Below are 20,420 nucleotides of genomic sequence, written 5' to 3' on the forward strand. Positions count from 1 at the left end.
TAAAAGATTATTCTGAGAAAATTTCTAGAAGAAACTTGGAAATTTGAGTTTCAAAAGCTAAAAGTATTTGACTTTTCACATTCAGAAATAATGGATAATTTGAGATTAATCTAAAACTTTTTAGTTTTTTTTGTAGAATATTTCTGAAGATGTACCTCAAAAAATCTTTTAAAAATTTTCACTTAAAATTCAAATTAAAAATAATTCTCAAATTTCTTTGAGTATAAATCAAATTTTCAACCATTGAAACTCAAATTTTTTCCCCAGAAAATTTCTGAAAATATTTTTAAAATTCTATAAATTTTTGAAATATTTTCACTTTTCAAACTGAAATTCCTTTTTTCTAGAACATTTCTGAAATGAACCTTAATTTTGTGTTTTAACTGACATTTACTGAGTTCTAAACCAACACCGTGCTGCACACCGCAAAATTATTTAGTTTTAATCCAGTTTGTAATGCAATTTTTTAGTACACTTGAAATGAGACAAAACTAACGTGCATGTAACTTTTCAGTAAGACATGAGCTCGTTTCAAGACAATAATTCCTTAATATTGAATTTAAAAGGTGCTAGTTTCACTGGCAGATTATTTTCCATTTTTCCAAATAAAATATTCTGGCAGAAAAACTGGAACTTTTTCATCAATTTTAATGAATTATTGATTTAAAACCAGACGTGTTGCTGCTCTTCCTGACCAAACATCTGATAAACCAGTCAAACTCACAGCAGTTTTAGTTTTAAACAGTTTTATTTATTTCAAGAGTACATACAGAACAAACAGTAAAAGGTTCCAGAAAACGGTATTTATTTATTTATTGGCCGCTCTGCAGAGAAGCAGCTTTAGAGCAGAATCAGTGTGAAGGTAACAGTCTGGCTGAAGGTTTTACTGCATGGCGAGAAGGCACAGAGCTCTGTGTGAGAAACAACCTGGCAGTTTTTATTCAAAGTTTGTTTTTCTCCTGAAAGCGACGCGTTGAATGTTTCACATCGATTTAATTCATCAAAACTGTTTCAGTTCAGCGATTTGAGGTATAATTTGTTACAAGATTCAAACTTAAAGGAAGAAAATAAAAGTAAAACACTAGTGTTTAATCACAAGCATAGACATGCTAACTCTACTTTTATTCAGCTAGTAATGGCTTCAGTAAAGCGGTTAGTAAAATACATGATTTCCATTTACAAACTGGAGAGAATCTGCTCCAGTTTTCCAGCCGGGTCAGAACTGGGAAGTCTGGGAGTCGATTACTAAAACCTTTCTTTTGATTGATCGCTTCGCATTGGCTTACAGGGAGTGTCGGATGAACCCCGCCCGCCTGGGACGCCGGGAGGATCAGAACGAGCGCCACCAGAGTGGCTCCGCATTTAGCACGGTAAATAAACTCAAACTACAGTTAATGCATCGTTAAAAACAAAAAGTAGAAAAAGTTGTAAAAATTGCCACTGAGATCAGGATTGCCACTGATATTCGCTTTTTTAGTTGCTGTTTTTAAAAGGTTTTTGGTGTAATTATGAAAATAAAAACGGCAGATTATTGTAGAAGTGCTTCACAAGCGAAACTTTTTTTTTTGCAAGCTGTTCATCTTTAAAACAACAGAAACGATTAAAAACGTGATACATCTGATTTTTAGCTGCACTAAGAAATCTGTTTTTCCGAACGCTCCAGATGGAGAAAGCCGGCACCGCCTGCCGTTTCCTAGGAAACCGGCGCCGTCTCGGTTCACAGCGGAGGAAAGCGTCCCGGTCGGTTGTGCCGCTCGGCCCTCAGCGGGCGGCGGGCGCGTGCGAGGCGACCATCTTGTGCGTAAAGGTTTGTGGTTTTGTTTAGATGTGTGCGCTTAAGTTGCTGTGTTGCTGCTGCAGGCGGACTCGGCGCCAACCCCTCTCCCTCTCTCTCTGTCGCTCGCCCTGACGGCGGCGGAGGTCGCGCCGACCCCGGAGCTGCTTCAGGTCATGGGCGAGAGCGGTGGCGACAGATCAGCCGGCCGAGGGACGAAGATGTCCCTCATCAGAGCTGCAGAGAGACGGAGACGATTCTGCTTTAAATATGAGGGGAAAAAACTTTAAAATGTTTTACTGCAGAAGAAAAGGGATTAAAAATCCCCAGTTGTAATTTAAACTGATAAGAGCATCCATGAACGTTTAAATCTGAGGAAACAAAACAACATGATCTTCAAACTAGGGTTCGTGGGCCGAATTTGGCCTTCTGGTGGATGGCACAGGCACCACCAAGACTACAAGTCCCAGAATGCTTTGCTGGTGAAAGTTTTATTTCAAATTTTAAATGTGCCTATAATATTGAGCCTGTTTCAGATTCAGTTTGTTTTCAAATGAAAATTTTTATTACCTGAAGAGAAGAAAAAACTTTTTCTGTTAACAGTGTGAAAAACTACTAGGAGAAAAAATAACTATTAAGGAAATGAATCACTAAAACTGAATCACTAAAACTTCTAAAAGAAGAAGTAGTTCTTTTTCTACTATGGAGAGGAAAACTTGAACCAGAAAAAGAACTACTGAGGAAAAGAACAAGACGAAGTAAGAACTACAAATAGAAGAACTACTAATGAGATGAATTGGTTGAACTAGAAAAAGAACTACTATAGTAAAGAACAAGAACTAAAACAACAAAGAACTGATCATTTGTTCTCTTTTCCAATAGCTTCATGTTAATAATAAATCAGTCTGCGCCTGAACTGTGTGGGGTTCCTGTGGGTGCGCTTGTTTTCACCTGCGGTGTCGCACAGTTCTGACAGAACCGGGTCTCTGTCTGTGAGCAGCTGACTGCGTCCGGAGTCCAGAACCAGATCCGACTGATCGCCGTCTTCCAGCGAACCCTGAAAAAACAAAAACAGAAAAAGATCAGAGAAGTTTTCAAGGATTAAATTAAAGCACCTATGAGGCTCAGATTAGCCTTCATTAGCTACCATGTTAGCATTAGCAATAGCTTTAAATGGCACCTAGAACTTTCTACCAACTAAAATATCAAAACATTTGAAAACAACTAGAAAAGAATCTGAAGGTTTTCAGTTTGAACCTGAAGTGGATCTGATTGAAAGCGAATGTTCGGAGTTAAATGCTAACGCCAGCTAGCGTCCTGCAGGCCTCACCAGCAGCCTGTGGCTGAGCAGCAGCTCCTCCTCTATGGAGGTCGGGTCCGGTTTGTGTCTCTTGTCCTGGATCAGCAGCAGAGGCGGCGGCTCTTTGTCCAAGTCGTGAGTCCTGAGCGAGAAACGGACGAGTCGGTGAAACCAGGCAGCAAAATTCAGACAAAAAAAATGTTCAGGAGGTTAATAAACATGTTCAAAAGCTAAAACCTCAGTTTATTTTTTTTTTATTTATTAAGACCAAATTATTATTTAATCAGAAGAAAAAAAATTATTTTTTATAACAAATTAACCTTTAATCAAACAATGTAGTTGTAAATATATAGTTTCTGCTGTTTAAATTCAAACAGTAATTAAATGCTCTGTCATTTCAAACATAATTTAAAAGAGGAAGCTTGCATGGTGACGTGTCCATCCTCATTAATCATGGTTGAAACTCCTGCTTCACTGGAAGCATTAGAGGAGACAAATGCTTCCTCTGGCGCCCTCTTCAGGACAAACTATATTTTCTCTAAAACGTGCAATAAAAGTTTTTGACAACAGAAAATCTCAAATTATGTCACTTAAAAACAGTTGATTGACACCAAATTTGTTTGTTTTTTATGTTGTGGGGGGGGTGGGGCAGGTTGACCTTTCATGACCTCAGGAAACTATTACTAACATCTTTAAAGTGACAGCAGCACAAATTGTTGCAGCACAAACGTTTGACACCAATTTGGTTGAATAAGGCGGGAATAAACTTCTCTCGGGACCCGACCCAGGATCATCCCGACAGGAAGTGATGCGGCTCACCTCTTCCTGCTGACGGTGACGGCAGGACTCCCATCGGCGCCCTGGAGCAGCAGCGAGGCGGGTTTGTCGGCTTCCTGCGGCAGGTCGCTGAGGAAGGTGAGCTGGAAGTCGTCGTCCATGGAGATGTACGGCGCGTACATCTCCAGCTCCTTCCCCTCCACGTCCTGAAACAAACATTTAGAAATTTCTCAGTTTCAAAACAGAAAACTTAACAGATTTTGATTCTCAGAATTTTTAAAAACTATTTAAAACATTTCTAAGATTAATTTCTAAATTTTTTAGGTTCTTTCGATTTAGAAATTTCCCATTTTTTTCTAGAAATTTCTGAACTTCAAAAGTGGAAAATTATCCACTTTTGAAATGCAAGAATTTTCCAAGTTTTTTTCAAAGAAGATTTCTGAAATTAATTTTAAAATGTCTTTTTTTTTTCTTTTTTACAATTTTAGATTTTTGGAGGTCAGATATTTCCAAGTTTTTAAAATAAAATGTCTAGCATCATTGTCTACATTTCTGAGTGTTTTGGCTGAAATTCCCTCCCGTCTAACGCGGCTCCAATGCGGCGCCGTAGTTTCCCGTTTCCCACCTCGGCAGCTTGTTCCTTGAGCTGCGTTTCCTCCGGGCAGATGGTGAAGAAGCGCTCCACCTCGCTGGTGTCCATCGCCTCGTCCTCACAGGGGCTCTGGGCCGGACGGAGACCAGCAGTTAGACCAGAACCAGAACATTCGCTGGTTAAATGAGGAGGTTTGGTTACCAGGTCCGGCTCAGAGGAGGCGGCCGGGGACGAGGACGGATTCAGGCCGTCGAAGATGGGCGACAGCAGCTGCCGCAGCTGAGGGCTGCACAGATCCTTAGGATGGTCCGGAACCGTGTCTGGACTGGGAGGACTGGCGAACGACAGCTCCACCCCACCTGGCGGGGAAAAAAACAGCTGCTGGTTGGAAATGGGGCTGGAACGATTAATCGCGATTAATCCGATTTTTGAAATAATCGTCAACTAGTTTACTAATCGATTAATCGCCAACTGTAGAATACGACTCACAAACAGGTCATTTGGTGGGAAAACAATACAAAGAGCAGAAATCAAACCAAAACTGTACAAGAAATAAAAACATTTAAGTATTTATTTTGTATTTGTTTTAACTGCTGGTGGTTTCTTTGCTACAAATGATCAAACGTTCACTAAAGGAAAAATGTTATTGCATTTCAGGCAATAAAATATTTATTTTCTAATTGAAAAAATTTAATTATTTGTTCATTTGCAGTTTTTACATATTTTTAATATATAAAAGAATCTTAAGTGGTCAAGTGAAAAATCTACGTTTTTTTTGTCAATTAACCGTCATAATAATCCATAACTAAAGTCACCATTAGCTACAGCCCCAAATAATTGCTTGGAAAATTTGCAGGATTTGCCATTTTTATAGAATAACTGATTAATCGTCTGAATAATCATGAGCTGAAACCGATCAGACTGGCTAACGGGTCAGAACGGCCGGCTCACCTGCCGTCAGCGGCGGCTCACCTGCCGTCAGCGGCGGCTCACCTGCCGTCAGCGGCGGCTCACCTGCCGTCAGCGGCGGCTCCCCGCCGTCCGCCAGCTGCAGCAGCTCCTCCGGTTTCTCCGCCAGCCCCAGGAGGAGCTTCGCCGAGCTGCCGGCGTCCTCGCCGTCCGAGTCGCAGGTGTCGGAGATGCCGCTGTCCTCGGCAGTGCGCTCCGGGGAGGACGGCTCGGTTTTAGGCAGGAGGCTGCGGCGGGTCTGCTCGACGGAGAACACCACGTCCGGCTGCTCCACCGCGCTGCAGGAGGACACAACAGGAGGAGGGTTAGAGCTTCATCACTCCTCCTCCTCTGGAAGGAAAGGAGCGCTCTCCGCCGGTCGGAGCACCTGAGGATGAAGTTGAGGCAGACGACGGCTTCGGGCTGCGACGTCTTGTTGTTGTAGAGGACGGTGGCTTGAGTCTCGGCCCACACGAAGCCGCCGCTGTTGGCCAGGAAGCGGTAGGGGGAAGTGTTCACCTGGCCTTTGGACAGAACTGCAGCCACAGGAAGAGGAACTTTGATTCAGTTATTCAAACGCTCAACGCTGCCGGGCGTCATCCTGTCATATTCAGCAATAAACAGCACGAAAACTCAAAATGAACTCAATAATTTCATAATTTATCATTTCTCCTGTTTTCTACCAAATCTGGATGACAAAAGTTTTCAGTCTGGTGTTTTACAGTTAGCCGTTTTATGAAGGATCATTTTGTTCAGATACTTTATAATTCATTTCATTTGTTGTTTCTGTTTTTTTTTTAGATATTTAAAATGTCCTCCAGGTCCAGAGTTAAATGTTCTTTATAATTTAAAGTTTATTGATCTTTGAAAATGTGTTCTTGCTTTATTACACCATCACTATTTTTTAAAACTATGTATTCACAACATCCAGGTTTTTATATGTTGGGTGGATATTTCTACCTGTTAATGGTTACAAGCTAAGCTAAGCTAAGTTTTTTTCCTGGAAGTAGAAATAAACTTAATATAATTAATGTATAATATGATTAAATATGTTTGTACTTCTTTCCATCCTCAGGATTTGATTTTATGTTATTTTCAGTTTTTTTTCTGTTTATATATTTTGTGTTAATATTTGCATTGCTATACAATAGTAAAATAATAATAATTATTATTAAACTCACGTGTTAGCAGGCTCTTCTTGATGCGATCCGAGTCGAGCGCGTGATAAAACTCGTAGGCCGAGCGTCCAATCAGGTCCTCCGGTTTGTACCCCACCAGCTCCGTTACCCTGACGACAAAAACCCGCAGAGTAAAACCCAAGTCCGGTGTCCCTGTGGGCGGAGGGCGAGGCGGGCGACCCACCTGCCCTCGCAGTGGGTGAAGCGCAGGTCCATGGTGTGGCGCGTCAGGAAGGTGCAGCTGTCCAGAGGGAACTCCACGCTGGACGGGTGGGCGATCGGCTCGCACAGCAGCGTCATCACTCTGGCAGCAGGGGGCGACGCTGAGCCAAACGGGCGGATGTGGCCCGTGCAGTGGAGAACCTGAGGAAGAGGAGAGGAAAAAACTGTCGCTACCATCCTGAAAGGAGGGATGAAAATAAATAAAATCTACCATTTTTTCATAAGAGGTCCTGTTTTCTTTAATAATTACAAATGACAGAAAAGTGGATTTTGTTTTAATCTGCCTTTATGAGAGTTTAACGATGGAGAACTAGAGCCAGAAGTGTTTGATAACGAGAATCAAGTCATGTTAGAATAAAGTCTTAAAAATAAGTTTTTGTAAATGAGAAAAAAGCTTGGATATTTTCTTTTATTTGTGTCGGTATATTCTGCTAATGTTAATACTTTATTAAATTTATTAAAAAGCAGAAAAAGAACTAGCCTGGCCTTATTATTATTATGACGTTGACCTGAATTCAAAAATAAACAGAAGCTGTCAAACAAGATGGCCGCCCTGACATCACCACAGAAACCAGAGGAGAGATTGGGTAAAAAAAAAAAAAAATCCTGATTTTCCACAAATTAAATCTTCACTAGAGATGCAGCGATCAAATATTAATAACTGTATCCGTTAAAGCAAAGGTTTTCTGGGGTTTTGCATGGAAAAAGTTTCCTAATTTAGACAAAAAAAGATTTAAAGACATTTTGTTTTCATATCAAACTAAATGTCAAAGTTCTCCTGCAGCCCGGTGGGTCAGAGCGGTACCATCTGCCGGAGCGCGTCTGGACTGTAAGTGACAGGTCCGGTGCTCTGCAGAGCCGAGCCGGGCGCGCTCCGAGTTCCTGGGATTGCTGGCGGAGGCGTTGACGCGACCTTGGCTCGTCTCCATGGAAACACTCAGCGCCTCGTATCACTTTCATCCTGGACTCACACGAGGGCCAAAAGCGGCTTCGCCCTCCGCTGGGACGCATCACGACCGCATCAGAGGGACCGCCTTCCTGTAATCCCATTACCTTCTTTTTCTTCAAGTAACCGCAAATAAAAGTAATAATACGACTGAGCTATGAAATCGTGATTTTGTTTCTGAGCGTCTCACAACAATCCCAGATAAGCGTGCGTCGTCATGGTAACAGGGAACCTGCTGCAGATTTTTGTTTTTATTTTAAATCATTATTGCTCCTCCCTGCACTTGAACTTTTAAAAGATGTATATTTTATTAATTCGCTGCACAGGAAAGATTTATTTAAATTATTTTATCATCATTTGAACGAAGGCTTGTAAAAACAAAAATAACTTTATGGTGGAATAGTGAGAAAAACTTGATTTACGCAGAGAAAAGGATTAAATATTCAACAAAGTCCTTCAAGTCAGAAGCTGTTGGAGTTCATGAGTTTAAAAAGCAAAGAGTTTTAAAAAGAGGCGGTTTTATTTGATTAAATGTTATAAGATGGAATATGCAAAACGAATAATTCAGGTTGTGAATTGTTTTTTGTAACCAAGTGTTAAATTAATTACTTTAGAATAGAAGTAAATAATTTCTCCCTCTACCTTCCAGGTGGCAGATTTGATGTTGACGGTGCGCCCCCTGCTGGTCAGGGTGCTCTTCATTCGCAGGAAGAAGTTCCTCTCGCTCGGTTGCTCCGCCATCAGCTTCTTACTCAGACCTGAAGACGCAGGATAAAAATAAAAACCTGGCGCTGGATGTTTTGTTCTGCTTTTTATGTGTATTTGAAAAATTTCTTTTTGTGCCAGATATAAGTTTATACACATTTCTGCTCCTTTTCATTCATGATTTATTTTAGTTGTTACATAAACTATTCATATTTATTCGCTCTGATGCATAAAATCGCCGTTCTGCGGTTCTGACCTGGACGCGGAGTCAGGAGGTCTCGCAGCTCCTCCTGGTCGCAGGGATGAATGAAGTCGTAGACGCTCTGGCCGATCAGCTCCAGCTGTGAGACAGAAAACAAGCCGGTCAGACGGAGGACGGACCCGGCCGGGATCGGAACCGGAGGAGGAACCGGGCAGAACCTGAGTGATGCCGATGTGCTTGTTGACGTTCTCCGTCAGGAACACCATGTCCCCCTCCTCGGTCATCACCATGACGAAGCCCGCCAACGCCTGGGGAAAGAAGGCGTCCATCGGATCCTCTTCCTCCTCCTCCTCCTCCTCCTTCTTCACACTCTGTTCTGTGGGGATCAAAACAAACATCAGAGGTTCTGCAGGTTTCAGAAAGTAAAGCTTTAATGCACAGCTGGGTAGATTACACTCAGCTAGAAGTGGCTCATATTCAAATATTCATCCAAGAAATTACAAGAGTGAAAAAGTATTTGGTATAAAGTTTACTCAGGTAACTGATCAAATTATCATTTATTTTATGTTTAAAAAATAAAATTTAGACCAAAATATAAAGTTAAGTGGAAAGTTTGGTATTTAAAGTACGGTGTAGTAAAAATGGTCCTAAAAGTAATTTTTTTTTTCAAAAAAGTTACTGAAATAAATGTAACTAGTTACTACTAAATTAAATCACTTCTGTCTTAAATACTAAATTTAAGACAGAAGAAACTATAGAAATAGAGGATCCTGAATGAATGTTGTGACATATTTGCACTTATCCATGATGGACACAGAAAAAAGCTAGCTAGCTAGAAAGAGCACATTAGCAGCTAGTTAGCGTTAGCCTCTAGTCACAAAACCTAATGAAAATGTCTAAATGCAACTCAAACTTTTGTCTGACAAAAAGTCCGGCACAAAAAAAGACAACATATGAATGACAAAATGTTAGACCAATAATTCGCATATTTAAGGCTAATTTACTTTTAAAAACTGAATTTAAGACATTTTAAGGACATGTGGCTCAGGGGCCATTTGAGGCTCTTGGATTGAGTTTGTGTGGCCCCCATCTGCAACTCAAGAATGATGCAAGTTTTACCCAGAGATGCAGATGGAGGCGTTTCATTTTTAATCTGGGTAAAATTACCACCAACATAATTAAAAAATGTAAGTATAACACAAAGTTTTAGTTTTTTATCTCCATCTATCCAGAGACTCTGCTGCAGCGAAAGCAGAGGATTTCCGTCTCACCGGGTCGCAGGAGCTGCTGCATCCGCAGGAAGCTGAGCGTCACCCTCATGATGCCGGCCTTGTCCAGGTGGGTGCAGACTCGGCGCGGCAGCGGCAGGGTCCGGGCCAGTTCGTAGAACACCTCGGTCTCCTGGCTGCGCCGGCAGCGGGCCGCATCGCGAGAGCGGAGCTTCCTCTGCTCCGAGCTGCTCCTGCAGGACGAACAAGAGGAGCATGAAGCAGACTGTCGATGGTACCAAGCCCAGTTCTGGTTCTGCTGCAGGTTTCTTCCTGTTAAACAGGAGCTTTTACTCTCCACTGTCGCCACATGCATGCTCGATTTGAGAGATTGCAGTGAAGTCGATGACAATGCAAGCATGGGTGCACCGATTTATCGACCGACCGGCCGATTTCCTTAATTTTGGGAGATCTGTGATCAGCCGATACTTAAAAGTGAAGCCAATCTTATCATCATCAGCAAATATCTAAAAATCAGCCGCTGTCCTCTGCAGTTAGAGGTTTCACTGATAGACCGGCCATCAGGTCATGCAGTTGTCAATAATCTACCCACGGCTGCCAACTCAGCAACTTTCTTGCTATACTTAGAAGCACCAAACAGTTGCTGAAATACAGTTTAGATTGAATTAAATCAACAATGTGGTTGCATGCATTTATAGGTTTTAGAAAGGAAAAATCAGAAAGAGTCCAACTCAGCAGTTGACCTCAAACCAGATCGGTGCTTCTCTAATCTGAATGATTTCTGTTTCTCACTCAGGTTGTAAAATCCGTCCAGATCGACTGACTTGTGTCACCTGCTGTTAAAAACATTAAAAAGCTGCAGCTACTTGGATCCTGACAGAAGTAACATGTTAAACTTGCTGCAGCTTGAGCTAATCGGAGTAAAATCAGAGACGCAGCCAGTCCGCCCAAACATGGACGTCCCACACCCACCTCACAAGGCAAGCAAAACAATCTCAAGTGGAAAAATACCAGCAGGATCTGTAACTTGTGACATGGAGCGCAGCCTGGACCGGCCCCTTCCTCCTCCTCCTCCTTCTGCAGGAAGCCTAGTGAACTCTGCAGCACCTGAGTCCTCGGTTTGGACCGGACCGGACCGGACCAGAGAACACACAGACACACACCAGACCCAAACATGGCGCCTCAGTTAGCTCGGTGCTGGAGGAGACGGCGACGTTCATCTGAGGAAACAAAATGTTTCTCCTGTTTTCGTTCCTCTGAGATGTTTATCCATCCTTCCTGACGCCTGTAGGAATCCAAATCGCTTCCTTTTGTTCTGGGGGATTCCAGCTAACGACCATTTCACTAATCAATTAATTGATTATTCTGACGATTAATGAATTCATCGTATTAAAAATCAGCAAATTCAGCAGATTTTTGTTCAACTGCAGCCTTTTTTACTTTAACATAAAAAATACATTAAAGGATGCAAGTAAACTAATTTTAAGAAATTCTTTTAATGTGAAAAACATTTTATGGCCTAAAACGCAGCAGCTTCATTCCTTTAGTGAACGCTTGTCATTTGTGTCCAACGTCACCATGTGATCCGATTATTTTTAGATTAACAGATTAATAATTGGGCAGCTAAAAGTGCTTAACAGGAAATTTTTAAAGGAATTTGAACAAAGTGAAGCTAAAATTACCACCTGAGAAGTTATGAGTAAAGCATATTTACAGACAAAGAATGTCTTTTTATCTTAAATGCAAAACGTATATAGTTTTATTTTAGCAGTTCTGGGTTAATTTCTGCTCTGGATTTGTTCTTTCAGCAAATTTTCCTTTATCTTCTCTGGTTAACAATTAATCAATAACTAAATTAGCTGATTATCTGAATAATCGATTAATCGCGATGAATGATTCCAGACTTGGTTTTCTGCCAGACCTCCCCAGTTCCCAGCAGCTTCCTGCGGCTCCGTCTCCCGATGTAAACAGAGCAGCTCCCGGCCACGCCCCAGGGGCCACGCAGCCGACACGTGGCGCGCCGCCTCTGCTCACGTGAACCACGCCGTGGGTTGTTGTGAAAGTTTCTGCAGGGGGAGAAGGGAGCGGCAGAGGGCCTCTTCACCCCCTCCGGTAGGCGCTGAACTCAGAAACCCTACAGACCCTCATGTTTACGGCATGATTCAACCATGTGCATGAGCTTCAGCAAGGGGTCAAGTGTCAAATACCTGCAGCAGATTACATTGAGATACAACCTGGGAGGAGGCTGGAGGAACGCTGCAGACACCGATCCACCTGAAACCGGCAGGATCAGAGCAGAGAGGCGCTGAATCCAAAATGACTGCAGGCCAAACGGAACAAAACACCCAAACACGTCACGCTGACTCATCGCTTTTAAATCTGTTTACAGCCATTTCTTCTTCTTCTGATGCTGGGGTCAGGTAGTACACAGTTCTGTTCAGTCCACTTTAATCCAACTCCAGTCCATTTCACTAGAAAGTCCGACTCATTTGGGGACGTGTGAATGCTAATCGAACCAAAAAGTGAACTCTGATTCGGTTTGAATGCATATTTAAACGCTAAGCGGACCGGAGACCGGTCCAAAACCAGGACGTGGACGACAGCGCAGGGCATTCTGGGTAAATACAACCAAACCAAACGCATCAGCCAAGTGCTAGCAGCGGAAATAGTTAGTGCTCTCTAGCCAAAGACAAAATAGAAATCTACCAACCACTAAAATCTGACGACACTCTATTTTTGTTTCCATCTGGTGAAGAAGAAAGTTACGCTCCGTGTCTTCAGAGGTTTTTGTGTCGTTTCCTTCAGTGGTTCCTGGTGCAGCGCCCCCACAGGCCAGGAGGGGAACAGGCTGCTCAAAGGACAAAAGATAAATGTACATCATCATCCAGGGCTTCAGACGTCTCCCAGAGAGCTGCTCAGTCATCCGAACACGGAAACCAACTAGACGTCCACCTGAACAGGTGGGGCCAAGAGCGAAAGGTTGCACCGATAATACAAAGACTTTAAACAATAGACGTCCAATAACAATATGGCCGATCACCAATATTTATTAGAATTATATACATTTCTCCAGAGAAGCTTCTCTGCTTCACCCACAATCCTGACTGGGGCTGGAAAATACACCACTATGGAAGAATTTCATATCAGTTGATATTAGGGCTGCAACCTGTGATTTTAGTTATTGATTATTAAGGCAATCGATTAATTGGACTAAAATTACACACACACACACACACACACACACACACACACACACACAGACGAAATAATATTGTAAATCTGTTCTGCTCAAGTGGCATAGATTTAGATTCACTGGATTTCTGGGGAAAAAAAACAAAAATCATCATCTTTTGCTATCCAATTATTCATTTTTTAATAAAATATCAATCATCACCAGATCAGTCCTGTATTGATATTAAGTCAAGCAGAAACTGCTGAGCTTTTCATGTTGGATTTTTTAGCTGCAGATGAATCCTCTGCTACAAATGATCAAACATTGACTAAAAGAATGCTGATGGTGCGATTTAGGCCATAAATTGTTTATTTTCTTATTTAAAAAAAAGAATTAAATGATTTGTTTATTAGCATTGTTTTATGCATTTCTAAGTGGTTAATTAAAAAGAAATCAGCAGAATGTCAGTTTTTTTTATCCGATTAATCGTCAAAATAAATTGATTAATCGTCAGAATGATAAATTACCAAAATAATTTTTAGCTGCAGCCCTGAAGAGCTACTCAGGTCAAATGCAAAGAAAAAAAGATTACTTATTGATATGGAGCAAAACGACGTGTCCAGAAAAATGAGATTGCACATCACCATAGCGAAACATGGTGGTGGGAGCATAATGCTGAGGGAATGCTTGTCCTCAGCAGGACAGATGGAAAACCTGGAGGAAAACCTGTTAGAAGCTGCAGAATTTATTACAGAAGCTGTCGATGTGACGCAGTTGGAACGATTTCAAACGGGAAATCTTCAGCTTGTTGCCAAGTAAAGCTGGTGGCAGCTTGCAGTGAAATGTGTTTCTTCATTACTTCAGGTTGCTCCGAAATGTAAAACTGTTAAAACTGTGCAGCTGCTGCATAACGCCAAGCTGCTGCAGGCGTTGTGATGCAACCAGAGGCTGGAATTTCACTCTGGACCGACGCCGATGTAAACTTCCAGCTTCTGTTCAGAGTTAAACTTGAGCAAGTGAAAGGAAGAAAAACAAAACCTCAGATCTGAGTAATGATTGCAACACCTTTAAGATCATTTGGGTTGTTGTTCCTGTTGTCCTCGTTTACAGTTTAACTGGGTTACAACTAATAAAACACAGTGATCTCTTCCTGGCTGGCTGGTTTGTCTGAGCCAACTGTGACGTCCTCACAGTCAAGAACTCTGTGTACTGAGAACAGGAAGTGCAGTGTACAGAACAAAAACACGGCGCGTAAACAGACACGCCACATTTCAGTTTGATCACGTTGCATCAGCAACCAGATCCAGATTAAGGTCCAAAAGCCGCCGCCGTGTGTAGGCGGCTGAGCATGCCAAGTCATGCCCACTCCCACAGCTGTCCTGAAACTTCACTGCGACTCTGGAGGAATGAGAAACTCCACAAACCGGCGCTGCAGATTACTGTAACGGAGGAAGCCACAGGAGGAATGCTTCTGCTTTCAGGGGTCGCCACATGAGACAAGGGGTCAAAAATGGCAAAAAAATATTCTGAAATATTCCACTGGGCGCCTGTTTTAAGGCCGATTTACACAAAATAATTTGAATCAGTGGAGGCAGAAGAGAGAAGCTGAAGGAGAAGATGTAAAGCTGCTGTTTAGGGCTGAAACGATTAATCATGATTAATCGATTATTCAAATAATATTTTTACCAATTCAGTAACTGTTTAATCAAAAAATAACTGAGCAACAACTGTACAAAAACTAGGTACTTTTTCCAGTTAAGATAAAAAACATTTTTTGTTTGTAAATTTTTCTACCCAGAATTACTCAAGTGGTAATTTTAGCTTCATTTGGTTCAAATTTTGTAAATAAAATAAACAGATCAGCATCCATACTATGTGCAGAAAGGGTTTAGCTTTTCATGTTTATGTTAAAAGTATTTTAGCTGCAGATGGATCCTTTGATCAAATGATCAAATGCTATTGTTGTATTTTAGGCAAGAAAATGTTTATCGTCTTATTTTAAAAAGGAAAATGCATTTAAATGCATTTCTAATACTGTATAAAAAGGCTTTTGATGAAAAATCCACAAAATGTGCCAGCTTTTTATCTGATTATTTGATTAATCATCAAAATAAATCGATAGATTAATCGATTGCTAAAATAATGGTTAATTGCAGCTTCTCTGCAGTTGAATCCCTGTGAAGCGAAGCTTTAAACGGCTTCCTCTCCGACACAGGAGTTCCTGAAAGGCCTGATCTGCTGCAGGGAAGTTTCACAAGTTCAGTCTGAAAACAAACATCTGTACTTCTGAGGAGCTGAGGCCTTTCAGCGATAACATTCCTCAGCAAACTTTTACTGAAAGCCCCGTCAGGCGGCGGAGACTGACGTAAAGAAACATGAGAACAACTGAGCCGAGATAATAAAACTCTGGGAACGGAGTTGAACTGGAGGGAGCCCTGGACCATTTTCATCATTTTGATTATATACAAAAATACAGCATGAAGCATAATGTCAAAACCACTGTTTTACATGTTCAAAGGAATGGGCGGGAGAATAAATGTATCTGAATACTCCAGCTAATGATTCATCGCTTTAATCAGTTGATGATAATCGATGAACCATTTCAGATTTCATTTAGTCCTTTTAAAAAAGTAACATTTCTATCCCATGAATCCATTATTCATTTTCTCTGCCTTGTCATTTTGCTACAGTTCAGTCGTTTTAACACGATGCAGCTGAAGTGAAAACCGTGACCCATCACTATATGGGATGGTGGCAGTGAAAGACGGCAGCTCTGCTGGTCATGAAGGAACTTTTCCTCCCACTTCACACCTACCTGCCAACTCGGCTCTCTGGCTGCCTCACCTAACCCCCCATTCAGTAATTTTAGGACAGAATCAGGGTGTAAATCATCTGATGAGGACGTTCGGTTTGGTCTGCCACAATAAATCCATTAATCACACGATAATTTCCATTTGCATGATTTATCATTTTTCCTCTTTTCTCTCTTCCTACTGGATGACTAAAGTCATTTTTGTGAAGGACAGTTTTGTTTAGAAAGACTTCATATTTAATTTATCGTCCAGTAAAATGTGTTATTATGACAGACCTGCGTGACAATCAACTATCATCCGAATCATTTCCAAGCAACGTGGTGAAGTATGCCAGGATTTTCACCATTCAGGAAACAACTGCTACCCTGAGGTCATCCACCATTAAGGTTTTGAAACAGACAGCCAAGCTGTGGAACAGCATTCACATTGAACTGTGTTGAATGAAACACCAAGCTGATGACGTTGAGTTGATGAACCAATGAGGACTGCCGCCCTGTCCTGCGCTGACTGTGGGGATCAAACGGCGCCCGACTAGCTCATCGAACTCGCTAGAATCCATGTGGATGTTGGGAAATGATAAAATTTATCATGATGGCTCAGTAGACCTGACTGTAAAATCTCAGCTGACGGTGTTCCTGGAGTCTGCACAGTTCGCCCCAGTATGCAGGAGCCTCAAGCAAACATTTGTTTCAGGATATTCAGGAAAGTGTTTTCACTGCTAGATGGACTTTCACTGGACAGGCAGCGTTAAGCCCAAACTCCTAACAGGACATCAAGCCAACGCAACAACAAACTATTACGTCTTGTATTTGTTTCAACCAGTGCCGTTTTTCTGTGGCTGCCAGCAGCGCCATCCTAGTAAAACCGAACCGTTATGGGCCCAGAACTGAAGCGGGTCCAGGAATGGTGTGGCACGGGTCGGTTGTAGCGCACCACACCGACCTGTGCCACTCGGCAGAAACAAGGCAATATGGAGTCAGATTTTTATAGTTTAAAGTAAGAAAAATCAACTTGAACTCTGATACATGAATAATCTTTTCCTTAATATCTAAAATGGCCGCCACATCACCCAAAGCTTTGATAGCTGCAGAATAAAACTGTTCATTTACACTTTTGTAAACAGACTGTCCACCGTGTTATATTTACAGGCTTGGATTACTTGGAGTAGTTAGAATAGAAACTGATCACATGATCACAGCAATTAGCAGGATTCACCTGAGGCCAGGTGAGTTCAACATTGCACAATAAAAGTTCAGCAACAGGCTCTAAATGAACAACTCGGCTGACTTCTGAATTCAAAACAAACAGAAGAAACAGCCCTGCTCCACACCTGTCAAACTGAAAGTGACTAAAAGCGTTTAAAAATGTGTGAACAGGAAGAAAGCTAGACTTCAGGAACTAAGACCTCTGCAGTCAAGAGCTGACAAAAATTCACAAGAAGAGAAAAAAAATTGGCAAGAGGGTGGAGTTTAAGAGAACAAACTGTCCTAGATCAGAGGACAAACCGTGGTCATTATCTGTTTAAATTGGCAGTGTGTGTTTATGTCCTCTGGAGTCCGAAACTGACTGAGAACATAATCTGGATTGTGGCCATGTGGGTGAACTATATTTACTAAGTAATGGAGGATTACAGCAGGAGCTTTATTACTGTCCTGCAGCAGGGAGAGGGACACAAACACTGGAGTTAAAATAAATGAGCTATATTTATCAAACAATGGAATAAGAACAGAGATTATTCAAAGGGTTGTTTTTAATCCACTTAATTCAGATTTATATCAATCATTTAGACTTTTGCACAAACAAAAATAAAACACTTTTACCCTGAATGTCACCAGAATCTGACCTTCTACTGCAGGCCATTTTTTAAAGGAAATACTGTAAAAGCAAGCAGCAAATAAACACAAACTCTCAGCAGACATTTCTGATCAATGCAACAACGTGAAATTAAAAGTGAGGCTGAATCCACGCAGAAAGCCTCCATCTGTGACCGTGGCGTAAACAATGGCGCAGAAATCAGAAGCAGGGAGCCTCCAGAGCCCACCCACACGACACATACGACACATTTTCACCAAAAGCGACACATTTTAGCCAGCAAAACGGAGAAATTAGCTTAACATGTAGCAGCGGATGTAGCTCATTTAATCAGAACACCAGATAGTTGCAGCTGTTTTTCTTGCAGCCGAACTCGTTTCGGGAAATTTCGAGCAAATTCTCCCACATCTGAATCATGTAAACCCAATTTTAATTAAAATATAGTAATAAATAAATGGATCTCACCGTTTAACCGCCACGACCCCGTCTTCCTTCTCCATGTTTCATCAGAACTCCAAAGCAAAGTCTCACTGTTTCCTTACGACGTTCACTGCAGCTCAGAAAAGCGACGAATTAACAGATATCACTGCGCGGGGATAAAGACATCAACGGCTAGCACAGGCCACTTCCGCTCACCCTTTCAGAATAAAAGCCTCGCACAAACTCAGGGACGAAAAGCAATGTGGGCTAATATAAATAAATCAGTGGAGTAAAAACATTACAACTTGCTCAGTTCTTGTTTTATTATTATTATTTTTTTAAATCTCTTACGTTTACCAGAATTTAGGGAAATATTTTTTTTCATCATTTTTCTATAATCAGTCTAAATAAATATTTCAACTGTAAGTATTTATTTTTAATACGTGGGGATAAATAGCAAGCCTATGTGCTTAAGTATTTGAGTTTTAATACAAACCAATATACATCAGCGTTTGTTTGTTGAAAATGACAATATTATTAACTTTCACTTAAAGGTTTTGGCACAAATAAATTAAAAGACTTTAAATAGTTTTAAATCGATATATTGCTCTGTGCCTCCCAAAAATTTCCTGCCATCCCAATAATTTTTTTCTGAGAATAATTGTCCAAATATGAAACAATTCAACCAAAGAATTATGGACAACAGTATATAAAACAACAAATAATAATTAACAGAACAACTCCATATGCTGTCATGACGCAACTCTGGAATTAATAAAACAATAATAGATTATTTTTAAATAACTGATAAATCACTATATGTACTGTACCCATTTATTGCACGGGTTACACTTTTTAAATTTAAATTATTAAAATAAGTCAGCTTTTCAACGTTAATGGCGAACGTTCTGCTTTGTGGTGCGTTTGCAGTAGCTGGGAATTTAGACTTTCAAAATGACGTCACACTCAGTGTTACTGTTCTGGGCAGCGTCCAGGCTAACTGTTGTTAGCAAAACATTGTATTTATTTGCGTTTTGTTAATTCAAACCCTCAACATGTTCACTGACTAGTGTTGAAAAGCTGAGTGGTTCGCAGTTCGAAGGAGATGGAAAAAATCCACGCTACAATGAAGGAGTCCATCGCTGCAGCCTTTACGGAAATTTTGTGTCGGGATTATGGAAGTATTTCTCCAAATACACATTTTCGGATCGGTGATTTGAATTTTAGGGATGTTCAAATTGTCTCTTTTGACCTTGAAGTTAGAAATTCTTCCTTGCCCGGTGGGACTAGAACGCACCATGAAAGTAGGTCAACGAAGCGAAGACGGCTTTTATTTTCTATCTTTCGGTTTTCGCCGTTGCTACATTTCCAGCTTGACTCTTTCGATGCTGCCGTGTCGCCACACACCCACCATACGTCACTTTACGTCCTGTTTATGTCTTTTCATAGGCTTTGAAGAGGGGCGGGGGTCTTGAGGGAACCTATAGCTATTTCGTTACAGTACACGAAGTATTACATAACCACATTTCCACCAGCAGAGAACTGAAAATTGAAATCATACACGGTCAAAGCTATATGAAACGTTTTCTTTGCGGGTGGAGGTGACGGAGACGGCACTATTTTGTTCCACATAAGCGAAATCACTGTGCATGGGGACAGTTTTGGAGGCAAATATGGACAAAATAATTACAAAATTGATACCTGGAAACATTTATTTTATAATAAAACAATATATTTAGCAGAAATTATGGTAATCATACAAAATAAAACAAATTATCGTAAATTTTTATTTCTAATATTAGTACCTATAGATGCAAATTCCTCAAAACTATAAGACAATTTCCAGATGTTTATGCATAAAATCATTCTGCAAACTGCATCATGTACCATGTATTTGTCGCTTTCTCAGGTAAATGTCTTTAATTCTATATTTTTGTTTGACCAATTATTTATTTTTATTGTTCATTACGTTGTATTTTATGTTAAACAGTTTTAGATAGCTGCAGAATGAGCTTCTTCGCACGGAATTCCGCCCTCTACTGGCCAACTAAGGTCACTTTTTTTAGGTAATTCTGCAGAATTACCTAAAAAATTACCAGAATTACCATTCCAGAATTACCATTTACTTGTTAAAGCTTCTATTTCCCAAAAGAAATATATATATATATTGATAGGTGGATATAAGAGCCACCATCAGACCCAATATCCACAATGGAAAAGACGGTTAGAGGCTAATATCAAGATAACAAGGAGGGAAGTGAGCCAACTGTCAGAGCTCCTAAGGGGTGCAATGAAAAGATCAGTTCCCAAGAAGTACAGCCAGATGCCCA

At 41.0% G+C, this 20,420-nt stretch overlaps 1 protein-coding gene across 3 annotated transcripts; it reads right to left on the reverse strand.

Annotated features, from left to right (window-relative positions):
• Positions 1-734: 734 nt before the first annotated feature.
• Positions 735-18,252, reverse strand: hif1al (hypoxia inducible factor 1 subunit alpha, like). Of its 3 annotated transcripts, none has more exons than XM_016671724.1 (15): positions 18,136-18,252; positions 9,916-10,106; positions 8,863-9,020; positions 8,699-8,783; positions 8,380-8,495; positions 6,754-6,932; positions 6,573-6,679; positions 5,780-5,927; positions 5,395-5,690; positions 4,645-4,802; positions 4,477-4,572; positions 3,894-4,057; positions 3,105-3,216; positions 2,726-2,831; positions 735-2,011 (listed from the first exon to the last, which is right to left on the reverse strand). In XM_016671724.1, the coding sequence occupies exons 1-15, from the start codon at positions 18,168-18,170 to the stop codon at positions 1,944-1,946; spliced, it is 2,019 nt and encodes a 672-aa protein (XP_016527210.1). In that variant the 5' UTR covers positions 18,171-18,252; the 3' UTR covers positions 735-1,943. The 3 variants fall into 3 exon arrangements, with proteins under 3 accessions (XP_016527210.1, XP_007552527.1, XP_007552525.1); XM_007552465.2 differs by having other exon boundaries at positions 5,458-5,690; positions 18,136-18,251; XM_007552463.2 differs by having other exon boundaries at positions 4,477-4,802; positions 5,458-5,690.
• Positions 18,253-20,420: the final 2,168 nt, after the last annotated feature.

This window comes from Poecilia formosa, unplaced genomic scaffold, assembly GCF_000485575.1.
Source record: "Poecilia formosa unplaced genomic scaffold, Poecilia_formosa-5.1.2 Scaffold48, whole genome shotgun sequence".
Taxonomy (NCBI): domain Eukaryota; kingdom Metazoa; phylum Chordata; class Actinopteri; order Cyprinodontiformes; family Poeciliidae; genus Poecilia; species Poecilia formosa.